This window comes from Nerophis lumbriciformis, linkage group LG13 (assembly GCF_033978685.3).
Source record: "Nerophis lumbriciformis linkage group LG13, RoL_Nlum_v2.1, whole genome shotgun sequence".
Classification (NCBI taxonomy): domain Eukaryota; kingdom Metazoa; phylum Chordata; class Actinopteri; order Syngnathiformes; family Syngnathidae; genus Nerophis; species Nerophis lumbriciformis.
The window spans coordinates 5425421-5453041 of NC_084560.2; the positions used below are offsets into that span (position 1 = coordinate 5425421).

Here is a 27621-nt window from a genome sequence, read left to right on the forward strand (position 1 = left end):
CTTCATTCATGCTTGTGTGTTAATTGTATGTTGTTGTGTATTTTTCATTCATGTTTGTGTGTTAATAGTATGTTGTGTATTCTTCATTCATGTTTGTGCATTAATAGTATGTTGTTGTGTATTCTTCATTCATGTTTGTGTGTTAATAGTATGTTGTTGTGTATTCTTCATTCATGTTTGTGCGTTAATAGTATGTTGTGTATTTTTCATTCATGTTTGTGTGTTATTAGTATGTTGTTGTGTATTATTCATTCATATTTGTGCGTTAATAGTATGTTATTGTGTATTCTTCATTCATGTTTGTGTGTTAATAGTATGTTGTTGTGTATTCTTCATTCATGTTTGTGTGTTAATAGTATGTTGTTGTGTATTCTTCATTCATGTTTGTGTGTTAATAGTATGTTGTTGTGTATTCTTCATTCATGGTTGTGTGTTAATAGTATGTTGTTGTGTATTCTTCATTCATGTTTGTGTTAATAGTAGGTTGTTGTGTATTCTTCATTCATGTTTATGCGTTAATAGTATGTTGTGTATTCTCCATTCATGTTTGTGCGTTAATAGTATGTTGTGTATTTTTCATTCATGTTTGTGTGTTATTAGTATGTTGTTGTGTATTATTCATTCATATTTGTGCGTTAATAGTATGTTATTGTGTATTCTTCATTCATGTTTGTGTGTTAATAGCATGTTGTTGTGTATTCTTCATTCATGTTTGTGCATTAATAGTATGTTGTTGTGTATTCTTCATTCATGTTTGTGTGTTAATAGTATGCTGTTGTGTATTCTTCATTCATGTTTGTGTGTTAATAGTATGTTGTTGTGTATTCTTCATTCATGTTTGTGCGTTAATAGTATGTTGTTGTGTATTTTTCATTCATGTTTGTGTGTTAATAGTATGTTGTTGTGTATTCTTCATTCATGTTTGTGTGTTAATAGTATGTTGTTGTGTATTTTTCATTCATGTTTGTGTTAATAGTATGTTGTTGTGTATTCTTCATTCATGTTTGTGCGTTAATAGTATATTGTTGTGTATACTTCATTCATGTTTGTGCGTTAATAGTATGTTGTTGTGTATTTTTTATTCATGTTTGTGTGTTAATAGTATGTTGTTGTGTATTCTTCATTCATATTTGTGCCTTAATAGGATGTTGTGTATTTTTCATTCATGTTTGAGTGTTAGTAGTATGTTGTTGTGTATTCTTCATTCATGTTTGAGTGTTAGTAGTATGTTGTTGTGTATTCTTCATTCATGTTTGTGCGTTAATAGTATGTTGTTGTGTATTCTTCATTCATGTTTGTGTGTTAATAGTATGTTGTTGTGTATTCTTCATTCATGTTAATGTGTAATAGTATGTTGTTGTGTATTCTTCATTCATGTTTGTGTGTTAATAGTATGTTGTTGTGTATTCTTCATTCATGTTTGTGTGTTAATAGTATGTTGTAGTGTGTTCTTCATTCATGTTTGTGTTAATAGTATGTAGTTGTGTATTTTTCATTTATGTTTGTGTGTTAATAGTTTATTGTTGTGCATTCTTCATTCATGTTTGTGTGTTAATATGATGTTGTGTATTTTTATTCATGTTTGTGTGTTAATAGTAGGTTGTTGTGTATTCTTCATTCATGTATGTGTGTTAATAGTATGTTGTGGTGTATTTGTCATTCATGTTTGTGTGTTAATAGTATGTTGTTGTGTATTCTTCATTCATGTTTGTGTTTTAATAGTTTATTGTTGTGCATTCTTCATTCATGTTTGTGTGTTAATATGATGTTGTGTATTTTTATTCATGTTTGTGTGTTAATAGTAGGTTGTTGTGTATTCTTCATTCATGTGTGTGTGTTAATAGTATGTTGTTGTGTATTTGTCATTCATGTTTGTGTGTTAATAGTATGTTGTTGTGTATTCTTCATTCATGTTTGTGCGTTAATAGTATGTTGTTGTGTATTCTTCATTCATGTTTGTGTGTTAATAGTATGTTGTGTATTCTTCATTCTTGTTTGTGCGTTCATAGTATGTTGTTGTGTATTCTTCATTCATGTTTGTGTTAATAGTATGTTGTTGTGTATTCTTCATTCATGTTTGTGCGTTAATAGTATGTTGTTGTGTATTCTTCATTCATGTTTGTGTGTTAATAGTATGTTGTTGTGTATTCTTCATTCATGTTTGTGTGTTAATAGTATGTTGTTGTGTATTCTTCATTCATGGTTGTGTGTTAATAGTATGTTGTTGTGTATTCTTCATTCATGTTTGTGCGTTAATAGTATGTTGTTGTGTATTCTTTATTCATGTTTGTGTGTTAATAGTATGTTGTAGTGTGTTCTTCATTCATGTTTGTGTTAATAGTATGTAGTTGTGTATTCTTCATTCATGTTTGTGTGTTAATAGTATGTTGTTGTGTATTCTTCATTCATGTTTGTGCGTTAATAGTATGTTGTTGTGTATTCTTCATTCATGTTTATGTGTAATAGTATGTTGTTGTGTATTCTTCATTCATGTCTGTGTGTTAATAGTATGTTGTTGTGTATTCTTCATTCATGTTTGTGTGTTAATAGTATGTTGTTGTGTATTCTTCATTCATGTTTGTGCGTTAATAGTATGTTGTTGTGTATTCTTCATTCATGTTTGTGTTAATAGTATGTTGTTGTGTATTCTTCATTCATGTTTGTGCGTTAATAGTATGTTGTTGTGTATTCTTTATTCATGTTTTTGCGTTAATAGTATGTTATTGTGTATTCTTCATTGATGTTTGTGTGTTAATAGTATGTTGTTGTGTATTCTTCATTCATGTTTGTGCGTTAATAGTATGTTATTGTGCATTCTTCATTCATGTTTGTGTGTTAATAGTATGTTGTTGTGTATTTTTCATTCATGTTTGTGTGTTAATAGTATGTTGTTGTGTATTCTTCATTCATGTTTGTGTGTTAATAGTATGTTGTTGTGTATTCTTCATTCATGTTTGTGTTAATAGTATGTTGTTGTGTATTCTTCATTCATGTTTGTGCGTTAATAGTATATTGTTGTGTATACTTCATTCATGTTTGTGTTAATAGTATGTTGTGTATTCTTCATTCATGTTTGTGTGTTAATAGTATGTTGTTGTGTATTCTTCATTCATGTTTGTGTGTTAAAAGTCTATTGTTGTGTATTCTTCATTCATGTTTGTGTGTTAATAGTATGTTGTTGTGTATTCTTCATTCATGTTTGTGCGTTAATAGTATGTTGTTGTGTATTCTTCATTCATGTTTGTGCGTTAATAGTATGTAGTTGTGTATTTTTCATTTATGTTTGTGTGTTAATAGTTTATTGTTGTGCATTCTTCATTCATGTTTGTGCGTTAATAGTATGTTGTGTATTCTTCATTCATGTTTGTGCGTTAATAGTATGTTGTGTATTCTTCATTCATGTTTGTGTGTTAATAGTCTGTTGTTGTGTATTCTTCATTCATGTTTATGCGTTAATAGTATGTTGTGTATTCTCCATTCATGTTTGTGCGTTAATAGTATGTTGTGTATTTTTCATTCATGTTTGTGTGTTATTAGTATGTTGTTGTGTATTATTCATTCATATTTGTGCGTTAATAGTATGTTATTGTGTATTCTTCATTCATGTTTGTGTGTTAATAGTATGTTGTTGTGTATTCTTCATTCATGTTTGTGTGTTAATAGTATGTTGTTGTGTATTCTTCATTCATGTTTGTGCGTTAATAGTATGTTATTGTGTATTCTTCATTCATGTTTGTGCGTTAATAGTATGTTGTTGTGTATTCTTTATTCATGTTTTTGCGTTAATAGTATGTTGTTCTGTATTCTTCATTCATGTTTGTGTGTTAATAGTATGTTGTTGTGTATTTTTCATTCATGTTTGTGTGTTAATAGTATGTTGTTGTGTATCTTTCATTCATGTTTGTGTGTTAATAGTATGTTGTTGTGTATTCTTCATTCATGTTTGTGTTAATAGTATGTTGTTGTGTATTCTTCATTCATGTTTGTGCGTTAATAGTATATTGTTGTGTATACTTCATTCATGTTTGTGCGTTAATAGTATGTTGTTGTGTATTTTTTATTCATGTTTGTGTGTTAATAGTATGTTGTTGTGTATTCTTCATTCATATTTGTGCCTTAATAGGATGTTGTGTATTTTTCATTCATGTTTGAGTGTTAGTAGTATGTTGTTGTGTATTCTTCATTCATGTTTGAGTGTTAGTAGTATGTTGTTGTGTATTCTTCATTCATGTTTGTGCGTTAATAGTATGTTGTTGTGTATTCTTCATTCATGTTTGTGTGTTAATAGTATGTTGTTGTGTATTCTTCATTCATGTTTATGTGTAATAGTATGTTGTTGTGTATTCTTCATTCATGTTTGTGTGTTAATAGTATGTTGTTGTGTATTCTTCATTCATGTTTGTGTGTTAATAGTTTGTTGTTGTGTATTCTTTATTCATGTTTGTGTGTTAATAGTATGTTGTAGTGTGTTCTTCATTCATGTTTGTGTTAATAGTATGTAGTTGTGTATTTTTCATTTATGTTTGTGTGTTAATAGTTTATTGTTGTGCATTCTTCATTCATGTTTGTGTGTTATTATGATGTTGTGTATTTTTATTCATGTTTGTGTGTTAATAGTAGGTTGTTGTGTATTCTTCATTCATGTATGTGTGTTAATAGTATGTTGTGGTGTATTTGTCATTCATGTTTGTGTGTTAATAGTATGTTGTTGTGTATTCTTCATTCATGTTTGTGCGTTAATAGTATGTTGTTGTGTAGTCTTCATTCATGTTTGTGTGTTAATAGTTTATTGTTGTGCATTCTTCATTCATGTTTGTGTGTTAATATGATGTTGTGTATTTTTATTCATGTTTGTGTGTTAATAGTAGGTTGTTGTGTATTCTTCATTCATGTGTGTGTGTTAATAGTATGTTGTTGTGTATTTGTCATTCATGTTTGTGTGTTAATAGTATGTTGTTGTGTATTCTTCATTCATGTTTGTGCGTTAATAGTATGTTGTGTATTCTTCATTCTTGTTTGTGCGTTCATAGTATGTTGTTGTGTATTCTTCATTCATGTTTGTGTTAATAGTATGTTGTTGTGTATTCTTCATTCATGTTTGTGCGTTAATAGTATGTTGTTGTGTATTCTTCATTCATGTTTGTGCGTTAATAGTATGTTGTGTATTCTTCATTCTTGTTTGTGCGTTCATAGTATGTTGTGTATTCTTCATTCATGTTTGTGCGTTATTATGTCGTTGTGTATTCTTCATTCATGTTTGTGTGTTAATAGTATGTTGTTGTGTATTCTTCATTCATTTGTTGTGTGTTAATAGTATGTTGTTGTGTATTCTTCATTCATGTTTGTGCATTAATAGTATGTTGTGTATTTTTCTTCATGTTTGTGTGTTAATAGTAGGTTGTTGTGTATTCTTCATTCATGTGTGTGTGTTAATAGTATGTTGTTGTGTATTTGTCATTCATGTTTGTGTGTTAATAGTATGTTGTTGTGTATTCTTCATTCATGTTTGTGCGTTAATAGTATGTTGTTGTGTATTCTTCATTCATGTTTGTGTGTTAATAGTATGTTGTGTATTCTTCATTCTTGTTTGTGCGTTCATAGTATGTTGTTGTGTATTCTTCATTCATGTTTGTGTTAATAGTATGTTGTTGTGTATTCTTCATTCATGTTTGTGCGTTAATAGTATGTTGTTGTGTATTATTCATTCATGTTTGTGCGTTAATAGTATGTTGTGTATTTTTCATTCTTGTTTGTGCGTTCATAGTATGTTGTGTATTCTTCATTCATGTTTGTGCGTTAATATTATGTCGTTGTGTATTCTTCATTCATGTTTGTGTGTTAATAGTATGTTGTTGTGTATTCTTCATTCATTTGTTGTGTGTTAATAGTATGTTGTTGTGTATTCTTCATTCATGTTTGTGCATTAATAGTATGTTGTGTATTTTTATTCATGTTTGTGTGTTAATAGTAGGTTGTTGTGTATTCTTCATTCATGTGTGTGTGTTAATAGTATGTTGTTGTGTATTTGTCATTCATGTTTGTGTGTTAATAGTATGTTGTTGTGTATTCTTCATTCATGTTTGTGCGTTAATAGTATGTTGTTGTGTATTCTTCATTCATGTTTGTGTGTTAATAGTATGTTGTGTATTCTTCATTCTTGTTTGTGCGTTCATAGTATGTTGTTGTGTATTCTTCATTCATGTTTGTGTTAATAGTATGTTGTTGTGTATTCTTTATTCATGTTTGTGTGTTAATAGTATGTTGTAGTGTGTTCTTCATTCATGTTTGTGTTAATAGTATGTAGTTGTGTATTTTTCATTTATGTTTGTGTGTTAATAGTTTATTGTTGTGCATTCTTCATTCATGTTTGTGTGTTAATAGTATGTTGTTGTGTATTCTTCATTCATTTGTTGTGTGTTAATAGTATGTTGTTGTGTATTCTTCATTCATGTTTGTGCATTAATAGTATGTTGTGTATTCTTTATTCATGTTTTTGTGTAATAGTATGTTGTTGTGTATTCTTCATTCATGTTTGTGCATTAATAGTATGTTGTGTATTCTTTATTCATGTTTTTGTGTAATAGTATGTTGTTGTGTATTCTTCATTCATGTTTGTGCATTAATAGTATGTTGTGTATTCTTTATTCATGTTTTTGTGTAATAGTATGTTTTTGTGTATTCTTCATTCATGTTTGTGCGTTAATAGTATGTTGTTAGTTATGGTTGGAGTTATAGTTAAGGTTATAGTTGTTATAGTTTATGTTATGGTTAGTGTTAGAGTTATAGTTATGGTTTTAGTTATAGTTATGGTTATATTTATGGTTCTAGGTAAAGTTTATACATCATAATAAAAATCATACTTTTTATAGGCGGTATAGTACAGAATATGATTCATTAGTAACTTGGTACTATACTAATACTGATATACTGTACAACTTTAGTCAGTGGGCAATTCCAACAATGGCCACAAAGTCAGTTGATATGTCAAGTGGCGCTTTCCATCATTTTCAGCAGACCGCATTGCAAAACGATTAAATCCCCTTTCCCACATGCTGAAATGCTAAAGGTTTTAAATGTTGTGCGTGCATGAGTTGTACGACGGATGTTTGTCGACAGTGTCTGCAGTGCGATACGGCGTTAGAGTGGTGTCTACCAAGTGAGTGGAGATAACACAAAAAGACAATATCAGATCAGACGCACTTCCAGAAGCTCTAAAGAGCTTTTCTAGCGAGCGTGTTGGCAGGATGACATTCAGCGGGACGCCACATGAGTGGGGACCCCCCACCGCTAAACCTTTCAGCGGAACTATTGCTTCCTTTTCTGCTTTGAAAATACATTTTTTACTTTTGAAACCAATCGTGTTGTGTAAAACTGTAAGTAATATGTGTCTGAGTCAAGTATTAATACCTGTATTATTTATAAAGTATACAGTATGTTTACTGCTGCTAACATACTGTATCAAGGTCATGTATTAATACCTGTATTATTTATAAAGTATACTGTATGTTTACTGCTGCTAACATACTGTATCAAGGTCACATATTAATACCTGTATTATTTATAAAGTATACAGTATCTTTACTGCTGCTAACATACTGTACCAAGGTCACATATTAATACCTGCATTATTTATAAAGTATACAGTATGTTTACTGCTGCTAACATACTGTATCAAGTATTAATACCTGTATTATTTATAAAGTATACAGTATGTTTACTGCTGCTAACATACTGTATCAAGGTCATGTATTAATACCTGTATTATTTATAAAGTATACAGTATGTTTACTGCTGCTAACGTACTGTATCAAGGTCACGTATTAATACCTGTATTATTTATAAAGTATACAGTATGTTTACTGCGGCTAACATACTGTATCAAGGTCACATACTAATACCTGTATTATTTATAAAGTATAAAGTATATTTACTGCTGCTAACATACTGTATCAAGGTCAAGTATTAATACCTGTATTATTTATAAAGTATACAGTATGTTTACTGCTGCTAACATACTGTATCAAGGTCAAGTAATAATACCTGTATTATTTATAAAGTATACAGTATGTTTACTGCTGCTATCATACTGTATCAAGGTCAAGTATTAATACCTGTATTATTTATAAAGTATACAGTATGTTTACTGCTGCTAACGTACTGTATCAAGGTCACGTATTAATACCTGTATTATTTATAAAGTATACAGTATGTTTACTGCGGCTAACATACTGTGTCAAGGTCACATACTAATACCTGTATTATTTATAAAGTATACAGTATATTTACTGCTGCTAACATACTGTATCAAGTATTAATACCTGTATTATTTATAAAGTATACAGTTTGTTTCTTTACTGCTGCTAACATACTGTATCAAGGTCATGTATTAATACCTGTATTATTTATAAAGTATACAGTATGTTTACTGTTGCTAACATACTGTATCAAGGTCAAGTATTAATACCTGTATTATTTATAAAGTATACAGTATGTTTACTGCTGCTAACATACTGTATCAAGGTCATGTATTAATACCTGTATTATTTATAAAGTATACAGTATGTTTACTGCTGCTAGCATACTGTATCAAGGTCAAGTATTAATACCTGTATTATTTATAAAGTATTCAGTATGTTTACTGCTGCTAACATACTGTATCAAGGTCACATATTAATACCTGTATTATTTATAAAGTATTCAGTATGTTTACTGCTGCTAACATACTGTATCAAGGTCACGTATTAATACCTGTATTATTTATAAAGTATACAGTATGTTTACTTCTGCTAGCATACTGTATCAAGGTCAAGTATTAATACCTGTATTATTTATAAAGTATACAGTATGTTTACTGCTGCTAACATACTGTGTCAAGGTCATGTATTAATACCTGTATTATTTATAAAGTATACAGTATGTTTACTGCTGCTAACATACTGTATCAGGGTCACGTATTAATACCTGTATTATTTGTAAAGTATACTGCATGTTTACTGCTGCTAGCATACTGTATAAAGGTCACGTATTAATACCTGTATTATTTATAAAGTATACAGTATGTTTACTGCTGCTTTCATACTTAATCAAGGTCAAGTATTAATACCTGTATTATTTATAAAGTATACAGTATGTTTACTGCTGCTAACATACTGTATCGAGGTCACGTATTAATACCTGTATTATTTATAAAGTATATTTCATGTTTCCAAAAGGGCGGCAAGTATATAAATGCAATACTTTTAGATGTAAATATACAAACTTAGCTGCAAAGCTTGCATAAAACGTTGGCATGTTAATATAAGAGATGTTAGCATACTTCTATGATGGCGCCAAGTACAGAAAATCACAATTTGTTTTTGTTTTAAACATACAAAAATGAGCTAAAAACCTTACTAGGGGTTGAGGTGCTGGAAACATATCTGAAAAGACAAATGTTTTGTCAATAACAAATCTCTAAGCAACAAAATCACAACAGTCATATGGTTATTGTCAGTACTACCAGAAAACAACGACTAAAACCAACTACAACCACAACAATCATATGGTTATTGTCAGTACTCCCAGAAAACCAAGACTAAAACCAACTACAACAACAACAGTCATGTGGTTATTGTCAGTACTACCAGAAAACCAAGACTAAAACCATCTACAACCACAACAGTCATATGGTTATTGTCAGTACTACCAGACAACAAAGACTAAAACCAACTACAACCACAACAGTCATATGGTTATTGTCAGTACTACCAGAAAACCAAGACTAAAACCATCTACAACCACAACAGTCATATGGTTATTGTCAGTACTACCAGAAAACAAAGACTAATACCAACTACAACCACAACAATCATATGGTTATGGTCAGCACTACCAGAAAACAAAGACTAAAATCAACTACAACCACAACGTATTGTCAGTACTACCAGAAAACAAAGACTAAAACCAACTACAGCCACAACTTATTGTCAGTACTACCAGAAAACCAAGACTAAAACCAACTACAACCACAACAATCATATGGTTATTGTCAGCACCACCAGACAACAAAGACTAAAACCAACTACAACCACAACAATCATATGGTTATTGTCAGTACTACCAGAAAACAAAGACTAAAACCAACTACAACCACAACAATCATATGGTTATTGTCAGCACTACCAGACAACAAAGACTAAAGCCAACTACAACCACATCATATGGTTATTGTCAGTACTACCAGAACACAAAGACTGAAACCAACTACAACCACAACAGTCATATGGTTATTGTCAGTACTACCCGAAAACCAAGACTAAAACCAACTACAACCACAACAATCGTGGTTATTGTCAGTAGTACCAGAAAACCAAGACTAAAACCAACTACAACCACAACCTATCGTCAGTACTACCAGAAAACAAAGACTAAAACCAACTACAACCACAACAATCATGTGGTTATTGTCAGTACTACCAGAAAACCAAGACTAAAACCAACTACAACCACAACAGTCATATGGTTATTGTCAGTACTACCAGAAAACAAAGACTAAAACCAACTACAACCACAACTTATTGTCAGTACTACCAGAAAACAAAGACTAAAACCAACTACAACCACAACTTATTGTCAGTACTACCAGAGAACAAAGACTAAAACCAACTACAACCACAACAATCATATGGTTATTGTCAGTACTACCAGAAAAAAAAGACTAAAACCAACTACAACCACAACAATCATATGGTTATTGTCAGTACTCCCAGAAAACCAAGACTAAAACCAACTACAACCACAACAGTCATATGGTTATTGTCAGTACTACTAGAAAACCAAGACTAAAACCAACTACAACCACAACAATCATGTGGTTATTGTCAGTAGTACCAGAAAACCAAGACTAAAACCAACTACAACCACAACCTATTGTCAGTACTACCAGGAAACCAAGACTAAAACCAACTACAACCACAACAATCATATGGTTATTGTCAGTACTACCAGAAAACAAAGACTAAAACCAACTACAACCACAACAATCATATGGTTATTGTCAGCACCACCAGACAACAAAGACTAAAACCAACTACAACCACAACAATCATATGGTTATTGTCAGTACTACCAGAAAACAAAGACTAAAACCAACTACAACCACAACAATCATATGGTTATTGTCAGCACTACCAGACAACAAAGACTAAAACCAACTACAACCACAACAGTCATATGGTTATTGTCAGTACTACCTGAAAACCAAGACTAAAACCAACTACAACCACAACAATCATGTGGTTATTGTCAGTAGTACCAGAAAACCAAGACTAAAACCAACTACAACCACAACCTATCGTCAGTACTACCAGAAAACAAAGACTAAAACCAACTACAACCACAACAATCATGTGGTTATTGTCAGTACTACCAGAAAACCAAGACTAAAACCAACTACAACCACAACAGTCATATGGTTATTGTCAGTACTACCAGAAAACAAAGACTAAAACCAACTACAACCACAACTTATTGTCAGTACTACCAGAAAACAAAGACTAAAACCAACTACAACCACAACAGTCATATGGTTATTGTCAGTACTACCAGAAAACAAAGACTTAAACCAACTACAACCACAACAATCATATGGTTATTGTCAGTACTACCAGGAAACAAAGACTACAACCACAACAGTCATATGGTTATTGTCAGTACTACCAGAAAACAAAGACTAAAACCAACTTCAACCACAACAATCATATGGTATTGTCAGCACCACCAGAACACAAAGACTGAAACCAACTACAACCACAACCTATTGTCAGTACTACCAGGAAACAAAGACTAAAACCAACTACAACCACAACAATCATATGGTTATTGTCAGTACTACCAGAACACAAAGTCTGAAACCAACTAGAACCACAACAGTCATATGGTTATTGTCAGTACTACCAGAAAACCAAGACTAAAACCAACTACAACCACAACAATCATGTGGTTATTGTCAGTAGTACCAGAAAACCAAAACTAAAACCAACTACAACCACAACAATCATATGGTTATTGTCAGTACTACCAGAAAACAAAGACTAAAACCAACTACAACCACAACAATCATGTGGTTATTGTCAGTAGTACCAGAAAACCAAAACTAAAACCAACTACAACCACAACAATCATATGGTTATTGTCAGACTACCAGAAAACAAAGACTAAAACCAACTACAACCACAACAGTCATATGGTTATTGTCAGTACTACCAGAAAACAAAGACTAAAACCAACTACAACTACAACAATCATATGGTTATTGTCAGTACTACCAGAAAACAAAGACTAAAACCAACTACAACCACAACAATCATATGGTTATTGTCAGCACTACCAGAAAACAAAGACTAAAACCAACTACAACTACAACAATCATATGGTTATTGTCAGTACGACCAGAAAACAAAGACTAAAACCAACTACAACCACAACAGTCATATGGTTATTGTCAGTACTACCAGAAAACCAAGACTAAAACCAACTCCAACCAACGCTAGCAATGGTTATACTGGTGAAAATATGCTTATTACGCCTAAAACTAAAGAGGAGACATTTTACCAATGAGTTGCCATGACAACAGGCTGGAGGGGTGTGTCATCATGAGTATTTATAGACAAGATACTTTTGTGACACTCACACACGTCGTTTCGTCAATGTGAGGACTTTTCTTCCACACAGAAAATCCTTCCACGGCACTCTGACATGTAGCGCCTTATTTTTAGTCTCCTGATCTAGGAAGCTACTGGCAGCCCTGAGGAGATTATATATGTGTGTGTGTGTGTGTGTGTGTGTGTGTGTGTGTGTGTGTGTGTGTGTGTGTGTGTGTGTGTGTGTGTGTGTGTGTGTGTGTGTGTGTGTGTGTGTGTGTGTGTGTGTGTGTGTGTGTGTGTGTGTGTATAACGAGGTAGAGATTTTGCTCAGGTCTCAAGAAGGTAATAAATACAAGAATACGTGTGTGTGTGTTCTTGTAGTTCTGGCTTTCTTGAGACGTGAAGAAAGAAAAGTATCTTCCATATGAGGAGGTGTGAACAAGTGATGACATAAATCAATAACATTGCATCTAATAGACAATGTCTCATTTGGTGGTGAGATCTATCAAAATGAGGGTGGTCCCAAAAAATTGACCGTGTGTCGCTTTTAAAAGTGCTCCCCCTCTGGTCAACATATGAAATAACAAGTGTGTGGGAGAAATTGAAATGCGCCCCCTCTGGCCAAAATTAATTTAAAAACAATAAATAAATGTGTATATAGAGATATACTGTAATAACTTGAAGTAAATAATAAAGATTAAAAAACAATTACAAACAAAAAATAGAAAAATGACTAAAAGCAGTCTTTTTCTCATAATGTGTCAACTTTTTTCCTCATAAAACTGGGAACAATTCTCTTATTCTTTCTGTTTCTGTAATATTGCAATATTTTCTCGTAAAATTATCACTTTTTTCATGTAAAATTATAACTTTTTTCATGCCAAATTATTACTCTTTGTTGCAAAATGTTGACATTTGTCGTATACAATTCTGACTTTTATCACAATATTGCCAATTTTCTGTTGTTCTTGTAAAATAGTGATTTTTTTTTAAGTAAAATGATGACTTTTGTCATAATTTTGCAGAGCAATATTCAGATTATTATTATAATATTGCCAACATTTTTAAGTTTTCTCATAAAATTGTGACTTGTCGAGTAAAATTCCAACTTTTATCCTAAACATGCCAAAATGTTAAGCTTTTCTTGTAAAATTGCGACTGTTGAGTAAAATTCCCACTTTTATCATAATGTTGCACAAATGTTCAGTTTTTCTTCTAAAATTTGGACTCGCGTTGTATTATAAGTAATATAATACTTATTATAATAGAAATTGAAATGCGCCCCCTTTGGCCAAAATTAGTTTATATATATATATATATATATATATATATATATATATATATATATATATATATATATATATATATATATATATAGACATACTGTAATAACTTGAAGTAAATAATGAAGATTAAAAACCAATTACAAACAAAAAATTTAAAAAAAATTAAATAAATACTAAAAGCAGTTTTTTTTATCACAATGTGTCGACTTTTTTCTTAAGTAAAATGATGACATTTGTCATAATTTTGCCCAGGAAAATTCCGATTATTGTTATAACATTGCCAACATTTTAAACAAAAAAATTAATAAAAATAAAAACAATTACTAAAAGCAGTTTTTTTTCTCACAATGTGTCGACTTTTTTCTCATACAATTGGGAACAACTTCTCATATTGTTTCTATTTCTGTAATATTGCAATATTTTCTCGTAAAATTATCACATACAAAATTCTGACTTTTATCACAATATGGCAAACGTTGTTGTTTTTGTAAAATAGAGACATTTTTTAAGTAAAATTATGACTTTTGTCATAATTTTGCCGAGCAAAATTCCGATTATTATTATAATGCCAACATTTTAAACAAAACATTTGAAAAAAAATTTAAAAAATTACTAAAAGCAGTTTTTTTTCTCACAATGTGTCGACTTTTTTCTTATAAAATTGGGAACAACTTCTCAGATTGTTTCTGTTTCTGTAATATTGCAATATATTTGCGTAAAAGTATTAATTTTTAATGCAAAATGGTGACATTTGTCATATGAAATTCTGACTTTTATAACAATATTGCCAGTTTGTTTTGTTGTTCTTGTAAAATAGTGAATTTTTTTAGTAAAATGATGACTTTTGTCATCATTTTGCCAAGTAAAATTCTGATTATTATTATTATAATATTGCTAAAAATTTTAAAGTTGTCTTTATAAAATTGGGAACAATTTCTCATATGTTTTCTGTTTCTGTAACATTGCCATATTTTCTCGTAAAATTATTACTTTTTCCATGTAAAATATTAACTTTTTAATGCAAAATGGTGACATTTGTCATATCAAATTCAGACTTTTATCACAATATTGCCAATTGTTTTGTTGTCCTTGTAAAATAGTGACATTTTTGGTGTAAAATGATGACTTTTGTCATAATTTTGCAGAGCAAAATCCCGATTATTATTACTGTTATTAAGTAAAATAAATATGTATATAGAGACATACTGTAATAACTTGAAGTAAATAATAAAGATTAAAAATCAATTACAAACAAAAAAATAAAAAATATTAAAAAAAATACTAAAAGCAGTCTTTTTCTCACAGTTTCGACTTTTTTATTATAAAATTGGGAACAATTTTTCATGTTCTTTCTGTTTCTGTAATTTTGCAATATTTTCTCTTAAAATTATCACTTTTTAATGTAAAATTATAACCGTTTAATGCAAAATGTTGACATTTGTCATATAAAATTCTGACTTATCACAATATTGCTAATTTTTTTGTTGTCCTTGTAAAATAGTGAATTTTGTCGAGTAAAATTATGACTTTTGTCGTAATTTTGCCCAGCAAATTCCCGATTATTCTTATAATATTGCCAAAATTTTAAACAAAAAATTAAAAAAAAAGTTAAAAATGACTAAAAGCATTTTTTTTCTCACAATGTGTCGACTTTTTTCTTATAAAATTGGGAACAATTTCTCATATTCTTTCTGTTTCTGTAATATTGTGATATTTTCTCGTAAAATGATCACTTTTTAATGCAAAATGTTGACATTTGTCATATAAAATTCAGACTTTTATCACAATATGGCAAATATTTGTGTTGTTATTGTAAAATAGTGACATTTTTTGAGTAAAATTATGACTTTTGTCATAATTTTGCCGAATACAATTCCGATTATTATTATTATAATATTGCTAAAATGTTAGCCTTTTTTTTGTCCTTGTAAAATAGTGACACTTTTTAGAGTAAAATGATGACCTTTGTCATAATTTTGCATAGCAAAATTCCAACTTTTATCATAAAAGTGCCAACATTTTAAGCTTTTTTTGTAAAAGTGCGACTGTTATTGAGTAAAATTCACACTTTTATCATGACATTGCACAAATGTCCAGTTTTTCTTGTAAAATGTTGAATTGTGTAGAGTAAAGTGCTCCCCCTCTGGTCAACATATGAAATAACAAGTGTGTGTAAGAATTTGAAATGCGCTCCCTTCAGCCAAAATGTTTAAAAGAAATAAAAAATAAATATGTATATAGAGACATACTGTAATAACTTGAAGTAAATAATGAAGATTAAAAAACAATTACAAACAAAAAATGTTTTAAAAAAAATACTAAAAGCAGTCTTTTTCTCACAATGTGTCGACTTTTTTTTATACAATTGGGAACAATTTCTCATATTCTTTCTGTTTCTGAAATATTGCAATATTTTCTCGTAAAATTATCACTTTTTTCATGTAAAATATTAACTTTTCAATGCAAAATGGTGACATTTGTCATATAAAATTCTGACTTTCATCACAATATTGCCAATTGTATTGTTCTTGTAAAATAGTGACATTTTTTTGAGTAAAATGATGACTTTTGTCATCCTTTTGCCAAGCAAAATTCTGATTATGATTATAATAATGCCAAAATTTTAAAGTTTTCTCATAAAATGGTGACTTGTCGAGTAAATTTCCAACTTTTATCCTAAAAATGCCAAAATGTTAAGCTTTTCTTGTAAAATTGCGACTGTTATTGAGTAAAATTCACACTTTTATCATAATATTGCACAAATGTTCAGTTTTTCTTGTAAAATTTTGACTTGCGTCGAGTAAAATGACGACTTTTATTATAATACTTTTTATAATAGAAATTGAAATGCGCCCCCTTTGGCCAAAATTAATTATATATATATATATATATATATATATATATATATATATATATATATATATATATATATATATATATATATATATATATATATATATATATATATATATATCCATCCATCCATTTTCTACCGCTTATTCCCTTATATATATATATATATATATATATATATATATATATATATATATATATATATATATATATGAGAGAGAACAAAACATTTTAAAAAATTGTTTTAAAAAATTACTAAAAGCAGTTTTTTTCTCACAATGTGTCGACTTTTTTCTTATAAAATTGGGAACAATTTCCCATATTCTTTCTGTTTCTGTAACATTGCAATATTTTCTCGTAAAATTATTACTTTTTAATGCAAAATGTTGACATTTGTCATACAAAATTCTGATTTTTATCACAATATGGCAAATATTATTGTAAAATAGTGACATTTTTTGAGTAAAATTATGACTTTTGTCATAATTTTGCCGAATACAATTCTGATTATTATTATTATAATATTGCCCAAATGTTAAAGTTTTCTCATAAAATGGTGACTTGTCGAGTAAATTTCCAACTTTTATCCTAAAAATGCCAAAATGTTAAGCTTTTCTTGTAAAATTGCGATTGTTATTGAGTTAAAAAAATAAATAAATATGTATATAGAGACATACTGTAATAATTTGAAGTAAATAATGAAGATTAAAAACAATTACAAACAAAACATTAAAAAAAATACTAAAAGCAGTCTTTTTCTCACAATGTGTCGACTTTTTTTATGCAGTTGGGAACAAGTTCTCATTCTTTCTATTTCTGTAATATTGCAATATTTTCTTGTAAAATTATCACTTTTTTCATGTAAAATATTAACTTTTTAATGCAAAATGGTGACATTTGTCGTATACAATTCTGACTTTTATCACAATATTGCCATTTTTTTGTTGTTCTTTCAAAATAGTGACATCTTTAAAGTAAAATTATGACTTTTGTCATCATTTTGCCAAGCAAAATTCCGATTATTATTATAATATTGCTAAAATTTTAAACAAAAAGTAAAAATACATTTTAAAAAATTACTAAAAGCAGTTATTTTCTCACAATGTGTTGACTTTTTTCTTATAAAATTGGGAACAATTTCTCATATTCTTTCTGTTTCTGTAATATTGCAATATTTTCTCATAAAATTATAACTTTTTAATGCAAAATGGTGACATTTGTCATACAAAGTTCTGACTTTTATCACAATATTGCCATTTGTTTGTTCTTTCAAAATAGTGACATTTTTTAAGTAAAATTATGACTTTTGTCATCATTTTGCCAAGCAAAATTCCGATTATTATTATAATATTGCTAAAATTTTAAACAAAAAATAAAAATACATTTAAAAAAATGACTAAAAGCAGTTATTTTCTCACAATGTGTCCACTTTTTTCTTATAAAATTGGGAAACATTTCTCATATTCTTTCTGTTTCTGTAATATTGCAATATTTTCTCATAAAATTGTTACTTTTTAATGCAAAATGTTGACATTTGTCATACAAAGTTCTGACTTTTATCACAATATGGCAAATATTTGTGTTGTTATTGTAAAATAGTGACATTTTTTGAGTAAAATTATGACTTTTGTCATAATTTTGCCGAATACAATTCCGATTATTATTATTATAATATTGCTAAAATGTTAAAGTTTTCTCATAAAATGGTGACTTGTCGAGTAAAATTCCAACTTTTATCCTAAAAATGCCAAAATGTTAAGCTTTTCTTGTAAAATTGCAACTGTTATTGAGTAAAATTCCCACTTTTATCATAATATTGCACAAATGTTCAGTTTTTCTTGTAAAATTTTGACATGCGTAGAGTAAAATTACGACTTTTATTGTAATACTTTTTATAATAGAAATTGAAATGCGCCCCCTTTGGCCAAAATTAATTAATAAAAAAAAATAAAGTAATATTGAAGATTAAAAACCCATTACAAACAAAACATTTTAAAAAACAATAAAAAAAATGACTAAAAGCAGTTATTTTCTCACAATGTGTCCACTTTTTTCGGGAACAATTTCCCATATTCTTTCTGTTTCTGTAACATTGCAATATTTTCTCGTAAAATTATTACTTTTTAATGCAAAATGTTGACATTTGTCATACAAAATTCTGACTTTTATCACAATATGGCAAATATTTGTGTTGTTATTGTAAAATAGTGACATTTTTTGAGTAAAATTATGACTTTTGTCATAATTTTGCCGAATACAATTCCGATTATTATTATTATAATATTGCTAAAATGTTAAAGTTTTCTTTAGTGACTTGTCGAGTAAAATTCCAACTTTTATCCTAAAAATGCCAAAATGTTAAGCTTTTCTTCTAAAATTGCGACTGTTATTGAGTTAAAAAAATAAATAAATATGTATATAGAGACATACTGTAATAATTTGAAGTAAATAATGAAGATTAAAAACAATTACAAACAAAACATTAAAAAAAATACTAAAAGCAGTCTTTTTCTCACAATGTGTCGACTTTTTTTTATGCAATTGGGAACAATTTCCCATATTCTTTCTGTTTCTGTAATATTGCAATATTTTCTTGTAAAATTATCACTTTTTTCATGTAAAATATTAACTTTTTAATGCAAAATGGTGACATTTGTCGTACACAATTCTGACTTTTATCACAATATTGCCATTTTTTTGTTGTTCTTTCAAAATAGTGACATTTTTAAAGTAAAATTATGACGTTTGTCATCATTTTGCCAAGCAAAATTCCGATTATTATTATAATATTGCTAAAATTTTAAACAAAAAGTAAAAATACATTTAAAAAAATTACTAAAAGCAGTTATTTTCTCACAATGTGTTGACTTTTTTCTTATAAAATTGGGAACAATTTCTCATATTCTTTCTGTTTCTGTAATATTGCAATATTTTCTCATAAAATTGTTACTTTTTAATGCAAAATGGTGACATTTGTCATACAAAGTTCTGACTTTTATCACAATATTGCCATTTGTTTGTTCTTTCAAAATAGTGACATTTTTAAAGTAAAATGATGACTTTTGTCATCATTTTGCCAAGCAAAATTCCGATTATTATTATAATATTGCTAAAATTTTAAACAAAAAATAAAAATAAATTTAAAAAAATGACTAAAAGCAGTTATTTTCTCACAATGTGTTGACTTTTTTCTTATAAAATTGGGAAACATTTCTCATATTCGTTCTGTTTCTGTAATATTGCAATATTTTCTCATAAAATTGTTACTTTTTAATGCAAAATGGTGACATTTGTCATACAAAGTTCTGACTTTTATCACAATATGGCAAATATTTTTGTTGTTATTGTAAAATAGTGACATTTTTTGAGTAAAATTATGACTTTTGCCATAATTTTGCCGAATACAATTCCGATTATTATTATTATAATATTGCTAAAATGTTAAAGTTTTCTTATAAAATGGTGACTTGTCGAGTAAAATTCCAACTTTTATCCTAAAAATGCCAAAATGTTAAGCTTTTCTTGTAAAATTGCGACTGTTATTGAGTTAAAAAAATAAATAAATATGTATATAGAGACATACTGTAATAATTTGAAGTAAATAATGAAGATTAAAAAACAATTACAAACAAAAAATGTTTTAAAAAAAATACTAAAAGCAGTCTTTTTCTCACAATGTCAACTTTTTTTTATGTAATTGGGAACAATTTCTCATATTCTTTCTGTTTCTGTAATATTGCAATATTTTCTTGTAAAATTATCACTTTTTTCATGTAAAATATTAACTTTTTAATGCAAAATGGTGACATTTGTCGTATACAATTCTGACTTTTATCACAATATTGCCATTTTTTTGTTGTTCTTTCAAAATAGTGACATTTTTAAAGTAAAATTATGACTTTTGTCATCATTTTGCCAAGCAAAATTCCGATTATTATTATAATATTGCTAAAATTTTAAACAAAAAGTAAAAATACATTTTAAAAAATTACTAAAAGCAGTTATTTTCTCACAATGTGTTGACTTTTTTCTTTTAAAATTGGGAACAATTTCTCATATTCTTTCTGTTTCTGTAATGTTACAATATTTTCTCTTAAAATTGTTACTTTTTAATGCAAAATGTTGACATTTGTCATACAAAGTTCTGACTTTTATCACAATATTGCCATTTGTTTGTTGTTCTTTCAAAATAGTGACATTTTTAAAGTAAAATTATGACTTTTGTCATCATTTTGCCAAGCAAAGTTCCGATTATTATTATAGTATTGCTAAAGTTTTAAACAAAAAGTAAAAATACATTTTAAAAAATTACTAAAAGCAGTTATTTTCTCACAATGTGTTGACTTTTTTCTTATACAATTGGGAACAATTTCTCATATTCTTTCTGTTTCTGTAATATTGTAATATTTTCTCATAAAATTGTTACTTTTTAATGCAAAATGGTGACATTTGTAATACAAAGTTCTGACTTTTATCACTATATTGCCATTTTTTTGTTGTTCTTTCAAAATAGTGACATTTTTAAAGTAAAATTATGACTTTTGTCATCATTTTGCCAAGCAAAATTCCGATTATTATTATAATATTGCTAAAATTTTAAACAAAAAGTAAAAATACATTTTTAAAAATTACTAAAAGCAGTTATTTTCTCACAATGTGTTGACTTTTTTCTTATAAAATTGGGAACAATTTCTCATATTCTTTCTGTTTCTGTAATATTGCAATATTTTCTCATAAAATTGTTACTTTTTAATGCAAAATGGTGACATTTGTCATACAAAGTTCTGACTTTTATCACAATATTGCCATTTGTTTGTTCTTTCAAAATAGTGACATTTTTAAAGTAAAATTATGACTTTTGTCATCATTTTGCCAAGCAAAATTCCGATTATTATTATAATATTGCTAAAATTTTAAACAAAAAATAAAAATACATTTAAAAAAATGACTAAAAGCAGTTATTTTCTCACAATGTGTCGACTTTTTTCTTATAAAATTGGGAAACATTTCTCATATTCTTTCTGTTTCTGTAATATTGCAATATTTTCTCGTAAAATTATTACTTTTTAATGCAAAATGTTGACATTTGTCATACAAAATTCTGACTTTTATCACAATATGGCAAATATTTTTGTTGTTATTGTAAAATAGTGACATTTTTTGAGTAAAATTATGACTTTTGCCATAATTTTGCCGAATACAATTCCGATTATTATTATTATAATATTGCCAAAATGTTAAAGTTTTCTTATAAAATGGTGACTTGTCGAGTATAATTCCAACTTTTATCCTAAAAATGCCAAAATGTTAAGCTTTTCTTGTAAAATTGCGACTGTTATTGAGTTAAAAAAAATAAATAAATATGTATATAGAGACATACTGTAATAATTTGAAGTAAATAATGAAGATTAAAAACAATTACAAACAAAACATTAAAAAAAATACTAAAAGCAGTCTTTTTCTCACAATGTGTCGACTTTTTTTTATGCAATTGGGAACAATTTCTCATATTCTTTCTGTTTCTGTAATATTGCAATATTTTCTTGTAAAGTTATCACTTTTTTCATGTAATATATTAACTTTTTAATGCAAAATGGTGACATTTGTCGTACACAATTCTGACTTTTATCACAATATCGCCATTTGTTTGTTCTTTCAAAATAGTGACATTTTTTAAGTAAAATTATGACTTTTGTCATCATTTTGCCAAGCAAAATTCCGATTATTATTATAATATTGCTAAAATTTTAAACAAAAAATAAAAATACATTTAAAAAAATGACTAAAAGCAGTTATTTTCTCACAATGTGTCGACTTTTTTCTTATAAAATTGGGAAACATTTTTCATATTCTTTCTGTTTCTGTAATATTGCAATATTTTCTCATAAAATTGTTACTTTTTAATGCAAAATGTTGACATTTGTCATACAAAATTCTGACTTTTATCACAATATGGCAAATATTTGTGTTGTTATTGTAAAATAGTGACATTTTTTGAGTAAAATTATGACTTTTGTCATAATTTTGCCGAATACAATTCCGATTATTATTATTATAATATTGCTAAAATGTTAAAGTTTTCTTATAAAATGGTGACTTGTCGAGTAAAATTCCAACTTTTGTCCTAAAAATGCCAAAATGTTAAGCTTTTCTTGTAAAATTGCGACTGTTATTGAGTTAAACAAATAAATAAATATGTATATAGAGACATACTGTAATAATTTGAAGTAAATAATGAAGATTAAAAACAATTACAAACAAAAAATGTTTTAAAAAAAATACTAAAAGCAGTCTTTTTCTCACAATCTGTCGAATTTTTTCTGATAAAATAGGGAACAATCTCTCATATTGTTTCTGTTTCTGTAACATTGCAATATTTTCTCGTAAAATTATAATTTTTTTCATGTAAAATATTAACTTTTTAATGCAAAATTGTGACATTTGTCGTATACAATTCGGATTTTTATCACAATATGACAAACATTGTTCTTGTAAAATAGTGAAATTTTTTAAGTAAAATGATGACTTTTGTCATAATTTTGCCAAGCAAAATTCCGATTATTATTATAATATTGTCAAAATTTTAAACAAAAAATAAAAATACATTAAAAAAAAAGACTTTTTTCTTATAAAATTGGGAACAATTTCTCATATTCTGTAATGTTACAATATTTTCTCTTAAAATTGTTACTTTTTAATGCAAAATGGTGACATTTGTCATACAAAGTTCTGACTTTTATCACAATATTGCCCCTTTTTTGGTTGTTATTGTAAAATAGTGACATTTTTTGAGTAAAATCCTTACTTTTATCATAATTTTGCCAAGCAAAATTCCGATTATTATTATAATATTGCTAAAATTTTTAAGTTTTCTCATAAAATTTTGACTTGTCGAGTAAAAAAATTCCAACTTTTATCCTAAAAATGCCAAAATATTAAGCTTTTCTTGTAAAATTGCAACTGTTATTGAGTAAAATTCACACTTTTATCATAACGTTGCACAAATGTTCAGTTTTTCTTGTAAAATTTTGACTTGCGTCGAGTAAAATGACGACTTTTATCATAATACTGCCAGAATTCTAAGTTTTTCTTGTGAAAAACACATTTTTCACAAGAAAAACTTAGAATTCTGGCAGTATTATAATAAAAATAAATAAAATAAAAAACCAACACATTTTTCACAACAAGCTTTTTTAGTATTTGCATAGTATGTATGTATAATTCATGTGGATGGAGGGTCTGACGTCTAAAAACAGAGACGAGTCGTGAGCGGAGGAGATCCTGCTCGGATGCTTTTCTGCTCTACTGCTCGCATGATGCTCACCAGTACTGATTGTTGCTCTCAGCACAATGTAACAAATTGGCTGCCATCTTTGCTCCTTCATCATCAATTCAATTCAACTGCTCCTGTGATGTATATAATACATGTATAGTACACATAGTTGTACTATGGAGAAAACCCAAAAGCAGTGACGTTGTTACGTTGTGTAAATGGTAAATAAAAACAGAATACAACAAATCCTTTTCAACTTATATTCAATTGAATAGACTGCAAAAACAAGATATTTCATATTCACACTAAAAAAACTAAACATTTGTCATTCCGGGTGTTGTTGATAAATGGCGTTGGCTTTGCATAATAGAGTTTTAACTTCCACTTACAGATGTAGTGACCAACTGTAGTTACTGACAGTGTGTTTCTGAAGTGTTCCTGAGCCCATGTGGTGATATCCTTTACACACTGATGTGGCTTTTTGATGCAGTACCGCCTGAGGTATACACGGTCACAGCATGCAGCGTTTGACCTTTACATCACATCAAGTCCTCGTCATCATGGTGTTAAAGATCCACAGGAAAACAGAGAGATAGTTTTAGTACATAAGGATTCATTCAAATATTATTTTGACCTCCAACCTTTTTCACGCATGGAACCTCAAACTGATCCACTAAATGATGATTGTCTGTTCAATTAAACTTGTCCTAAAGATTATTATTGTGCAGCACGCTAATTGTAGCTGGCAACTAGCGCACTGATTGCTAACGGTCAACTAGCACACTAATTGCTTTCTGTCAACTAGTGCACTAAATGCTAACTGTCAACTTGTGCACTAATTGCTAACTGTCAACTAACGCACTAATTGCTACATGTCAACTATTACACTAATTGCTAACTGTCAACTAGTGCACTCACTAATTGCTAACTGTCAACTAGTGCACTAATTGCTAACTGTCAACTAGCGCACTAATTGCTAACGGTCAACTAGCGCACTAATTGCTATCTGTCAACTAGTGCACTAAATGCTAACTGTCAACTTGTGCACTAATTGCTAACTGTCAACTAACGCACTAATTGCTATATGTCAACTAGTGCACTAATTGCTAACTGTCAACTAGTGCACTCACTAATTGCTAACTGTCAACTAGTGCACTAATTGCTAACTGTCAACTAGCGCACTAATTGCTATCTTTTAACTAGTGCACTAATTGCTAACTGTCAACTTGTGCACTAATTGCTAACTGTAAACTTGTGCACTAATTGCTAACTATCAACTAGCGCACTAATTGCTAATTGTCAACTAGCACACTAATTGCTAACTGTCAACTTGTGCACTAATTGCTAACTGTCAACTAGTGCACTAATTGCTAACTGTCAACTAGCGCACTAATTGCTAACTGTCAACTTGCGCACTAATTGCTAACTGTCAACTTGTGCACTAATTGCTAACTGTCAACTTGTGCACTAATTGCTAACTGTCAACTTGTGCACTAAATGCTAACGGTCAACTTGTGCACTAAATGCTTACTGTCAACTTGTGCACTAATTGCTAACTGTCAACTTGTGCACAAATTGCTAACTGTCAACTTGTGCACAAATTGCTAACTGTCAACTTGTGCACTAATGGCTAACCGTCAACTAGTGCACTAATTGCTAACTATCAACTAGTGCACTAATTGCTAACTGTCAACTTGTGCACTTATTGCTAACTGTCAACTTGTGCACTAATTGCAAACTGTCAACTTGTGCACTAATTGCTATCCGTCAACTTGTGCACTAATTGCTAACTGTCAACTTGTGCACTAATTGCTAACTGTCAACTAACGCACTAATTGCTATCTGTCAACTAGTGCACTCACTAATTGCTAACTGTCAACTTGCGCACTAATTGCTAACTGTCAACTAGCGCACTAATTGCTAACTGTCAACTAGCGCACTAATTGCTAACGGTCAACTAGCGCACTAATTGCTATCTGTCAACTAAAGCACTAAATGCTAACTGTCAACTTGTGCACTAATTGCTAACTGTCAACTAACGCACTAATTGCTATATGTCAATTAGTGCACTAATTGCTAACTGTCAACTAGTGCACTCACTAATTGCTAACTGTCAACTAGTGCACTAATTGCTAACTGTCAACTAGTGCACTAATTGCTATCTTTTAACTAGTGCACTAATTGCTAACTGTCAACTTGTGCACTAATTGCTAACTGTCAACTTGTGCACTAATTGCTAACTATCAACTAGCGCACTAATTGCTAATTGTCAACTAGCACACTAATTGCTAACTGTCAACTTGTGCACTAATTGCTAACTGTCAACTAGCGTACTAATTGCTAACTGTCAACTAGCGCACTAATTGCTATCCGTCAACTAGTGCACTAATTGCTAACTGTCAACTTGTGCACTAATTGCTAACTGTCAACTTGTGCACTAATTGCTAACTGTCAACTTGTGCACTAATTGCTAACGGTCAACTTGTGCACTAAATGCTAACTGTCAACTTGTGCACTAATTGCTAACTGTCAACTTGTGCACTAATTGCTAACTGTCAACTTGTGCACTAATTGCTAACTGTCAACTTGTGCACTAATTGCTAACTGTCAACTTGTGCACTTATTAATAACTGTCAACTAGTGCACTAATTGCTAACTGTCAACTAGTGCACTAATTGCTAATTGTCAACTAGCGCACTAATTGCTAACAGTCAACTTGTGCACTAATTGCTAACTGTCAACTAGCGCACTAATTGCTATCCGTCAACTAGTGCACTAATTGCTAACTGTCAACTTGTGCACTAATTGCTAACTGTCAACTAGTGCACTAATTGCTAACTGTCAACTTGTGCACTAATTGCTAACGGTCAACTTGTGCATTAAATGCTAACTGTCAACTTGTGCACTAATTGCTAACTGTCAACTTGTGCACTAATTGCTAACTGTCAACTTGTGCACTAATTGATAACTGTCAACTTGTGCACTATTTACTAACTGTCAACTTGTGCACTAATTGCTAACTGTCAACTTGTGCACTAATTGCTAACTGTCAACTTGTGCACTATTTACTAACTGTCAACTTGTGCACTAATTGCTAACTGTCAACTTGCGCACTAATTGCTAACCGTCAACTAGCGCACTAATTGCTAACTGTCAATTAGTTCACTAATTGCTAACGAGATCCAGGCCATCAGAATATGACCTGGGTGTTGTCTTGCAGGCTCAGACTTCCAGTGCAACATCCACATCATCCCTGTGAAGAACGAGGAGGGCGTGGTCATGATGTTCATCCTCAACTTCGACTACGTGGCCGACGAAGGAAGTGACAACTCTGCGGAGAAGATAAGCCCCGCCTCCCCCACTAAGTCTGATCAGAGTGAGTACTCAGCACCTGCAACACCCGTACAGTATTACACAGCAGGTGTCAACAACAAATATTTATTATTTGATACTTTATAATCAGATCAAAAATATGTTATTTTAAAAATGAGTGAAGAGACTCTGACATGTCTTCTTACTGTAAAGTGTAATTTCAAAATAAAAGCTGACATGACTGAGAGTTTTGCTGCAAGGATTTAATTGGTTG

General features: G+C 29.6%; 1 protein-coding gene across 1 annotated transcript in view; it reads left to right on the plus strand.

Moving 5' to 3' along the window:
* LOC133613886 (voltage-gated inwardly rectifying potassium channel KCNH7-like) overlaps nt 1-27621 on the plus strand; it is a 193329-nt gene that overhangs the window by 79854 nt on the left and 85854 nt on the right. The window contains exon 3 of the mRNA XM_061971768.1: nt 27256-27411. Within this exon, the coding sequence (XP_061827752.1) occupies nt 27256-27411 (156 nt within the window). The remainder of the gene's footprint in view (nt 1-27255; nt 27412-27621) is intronic.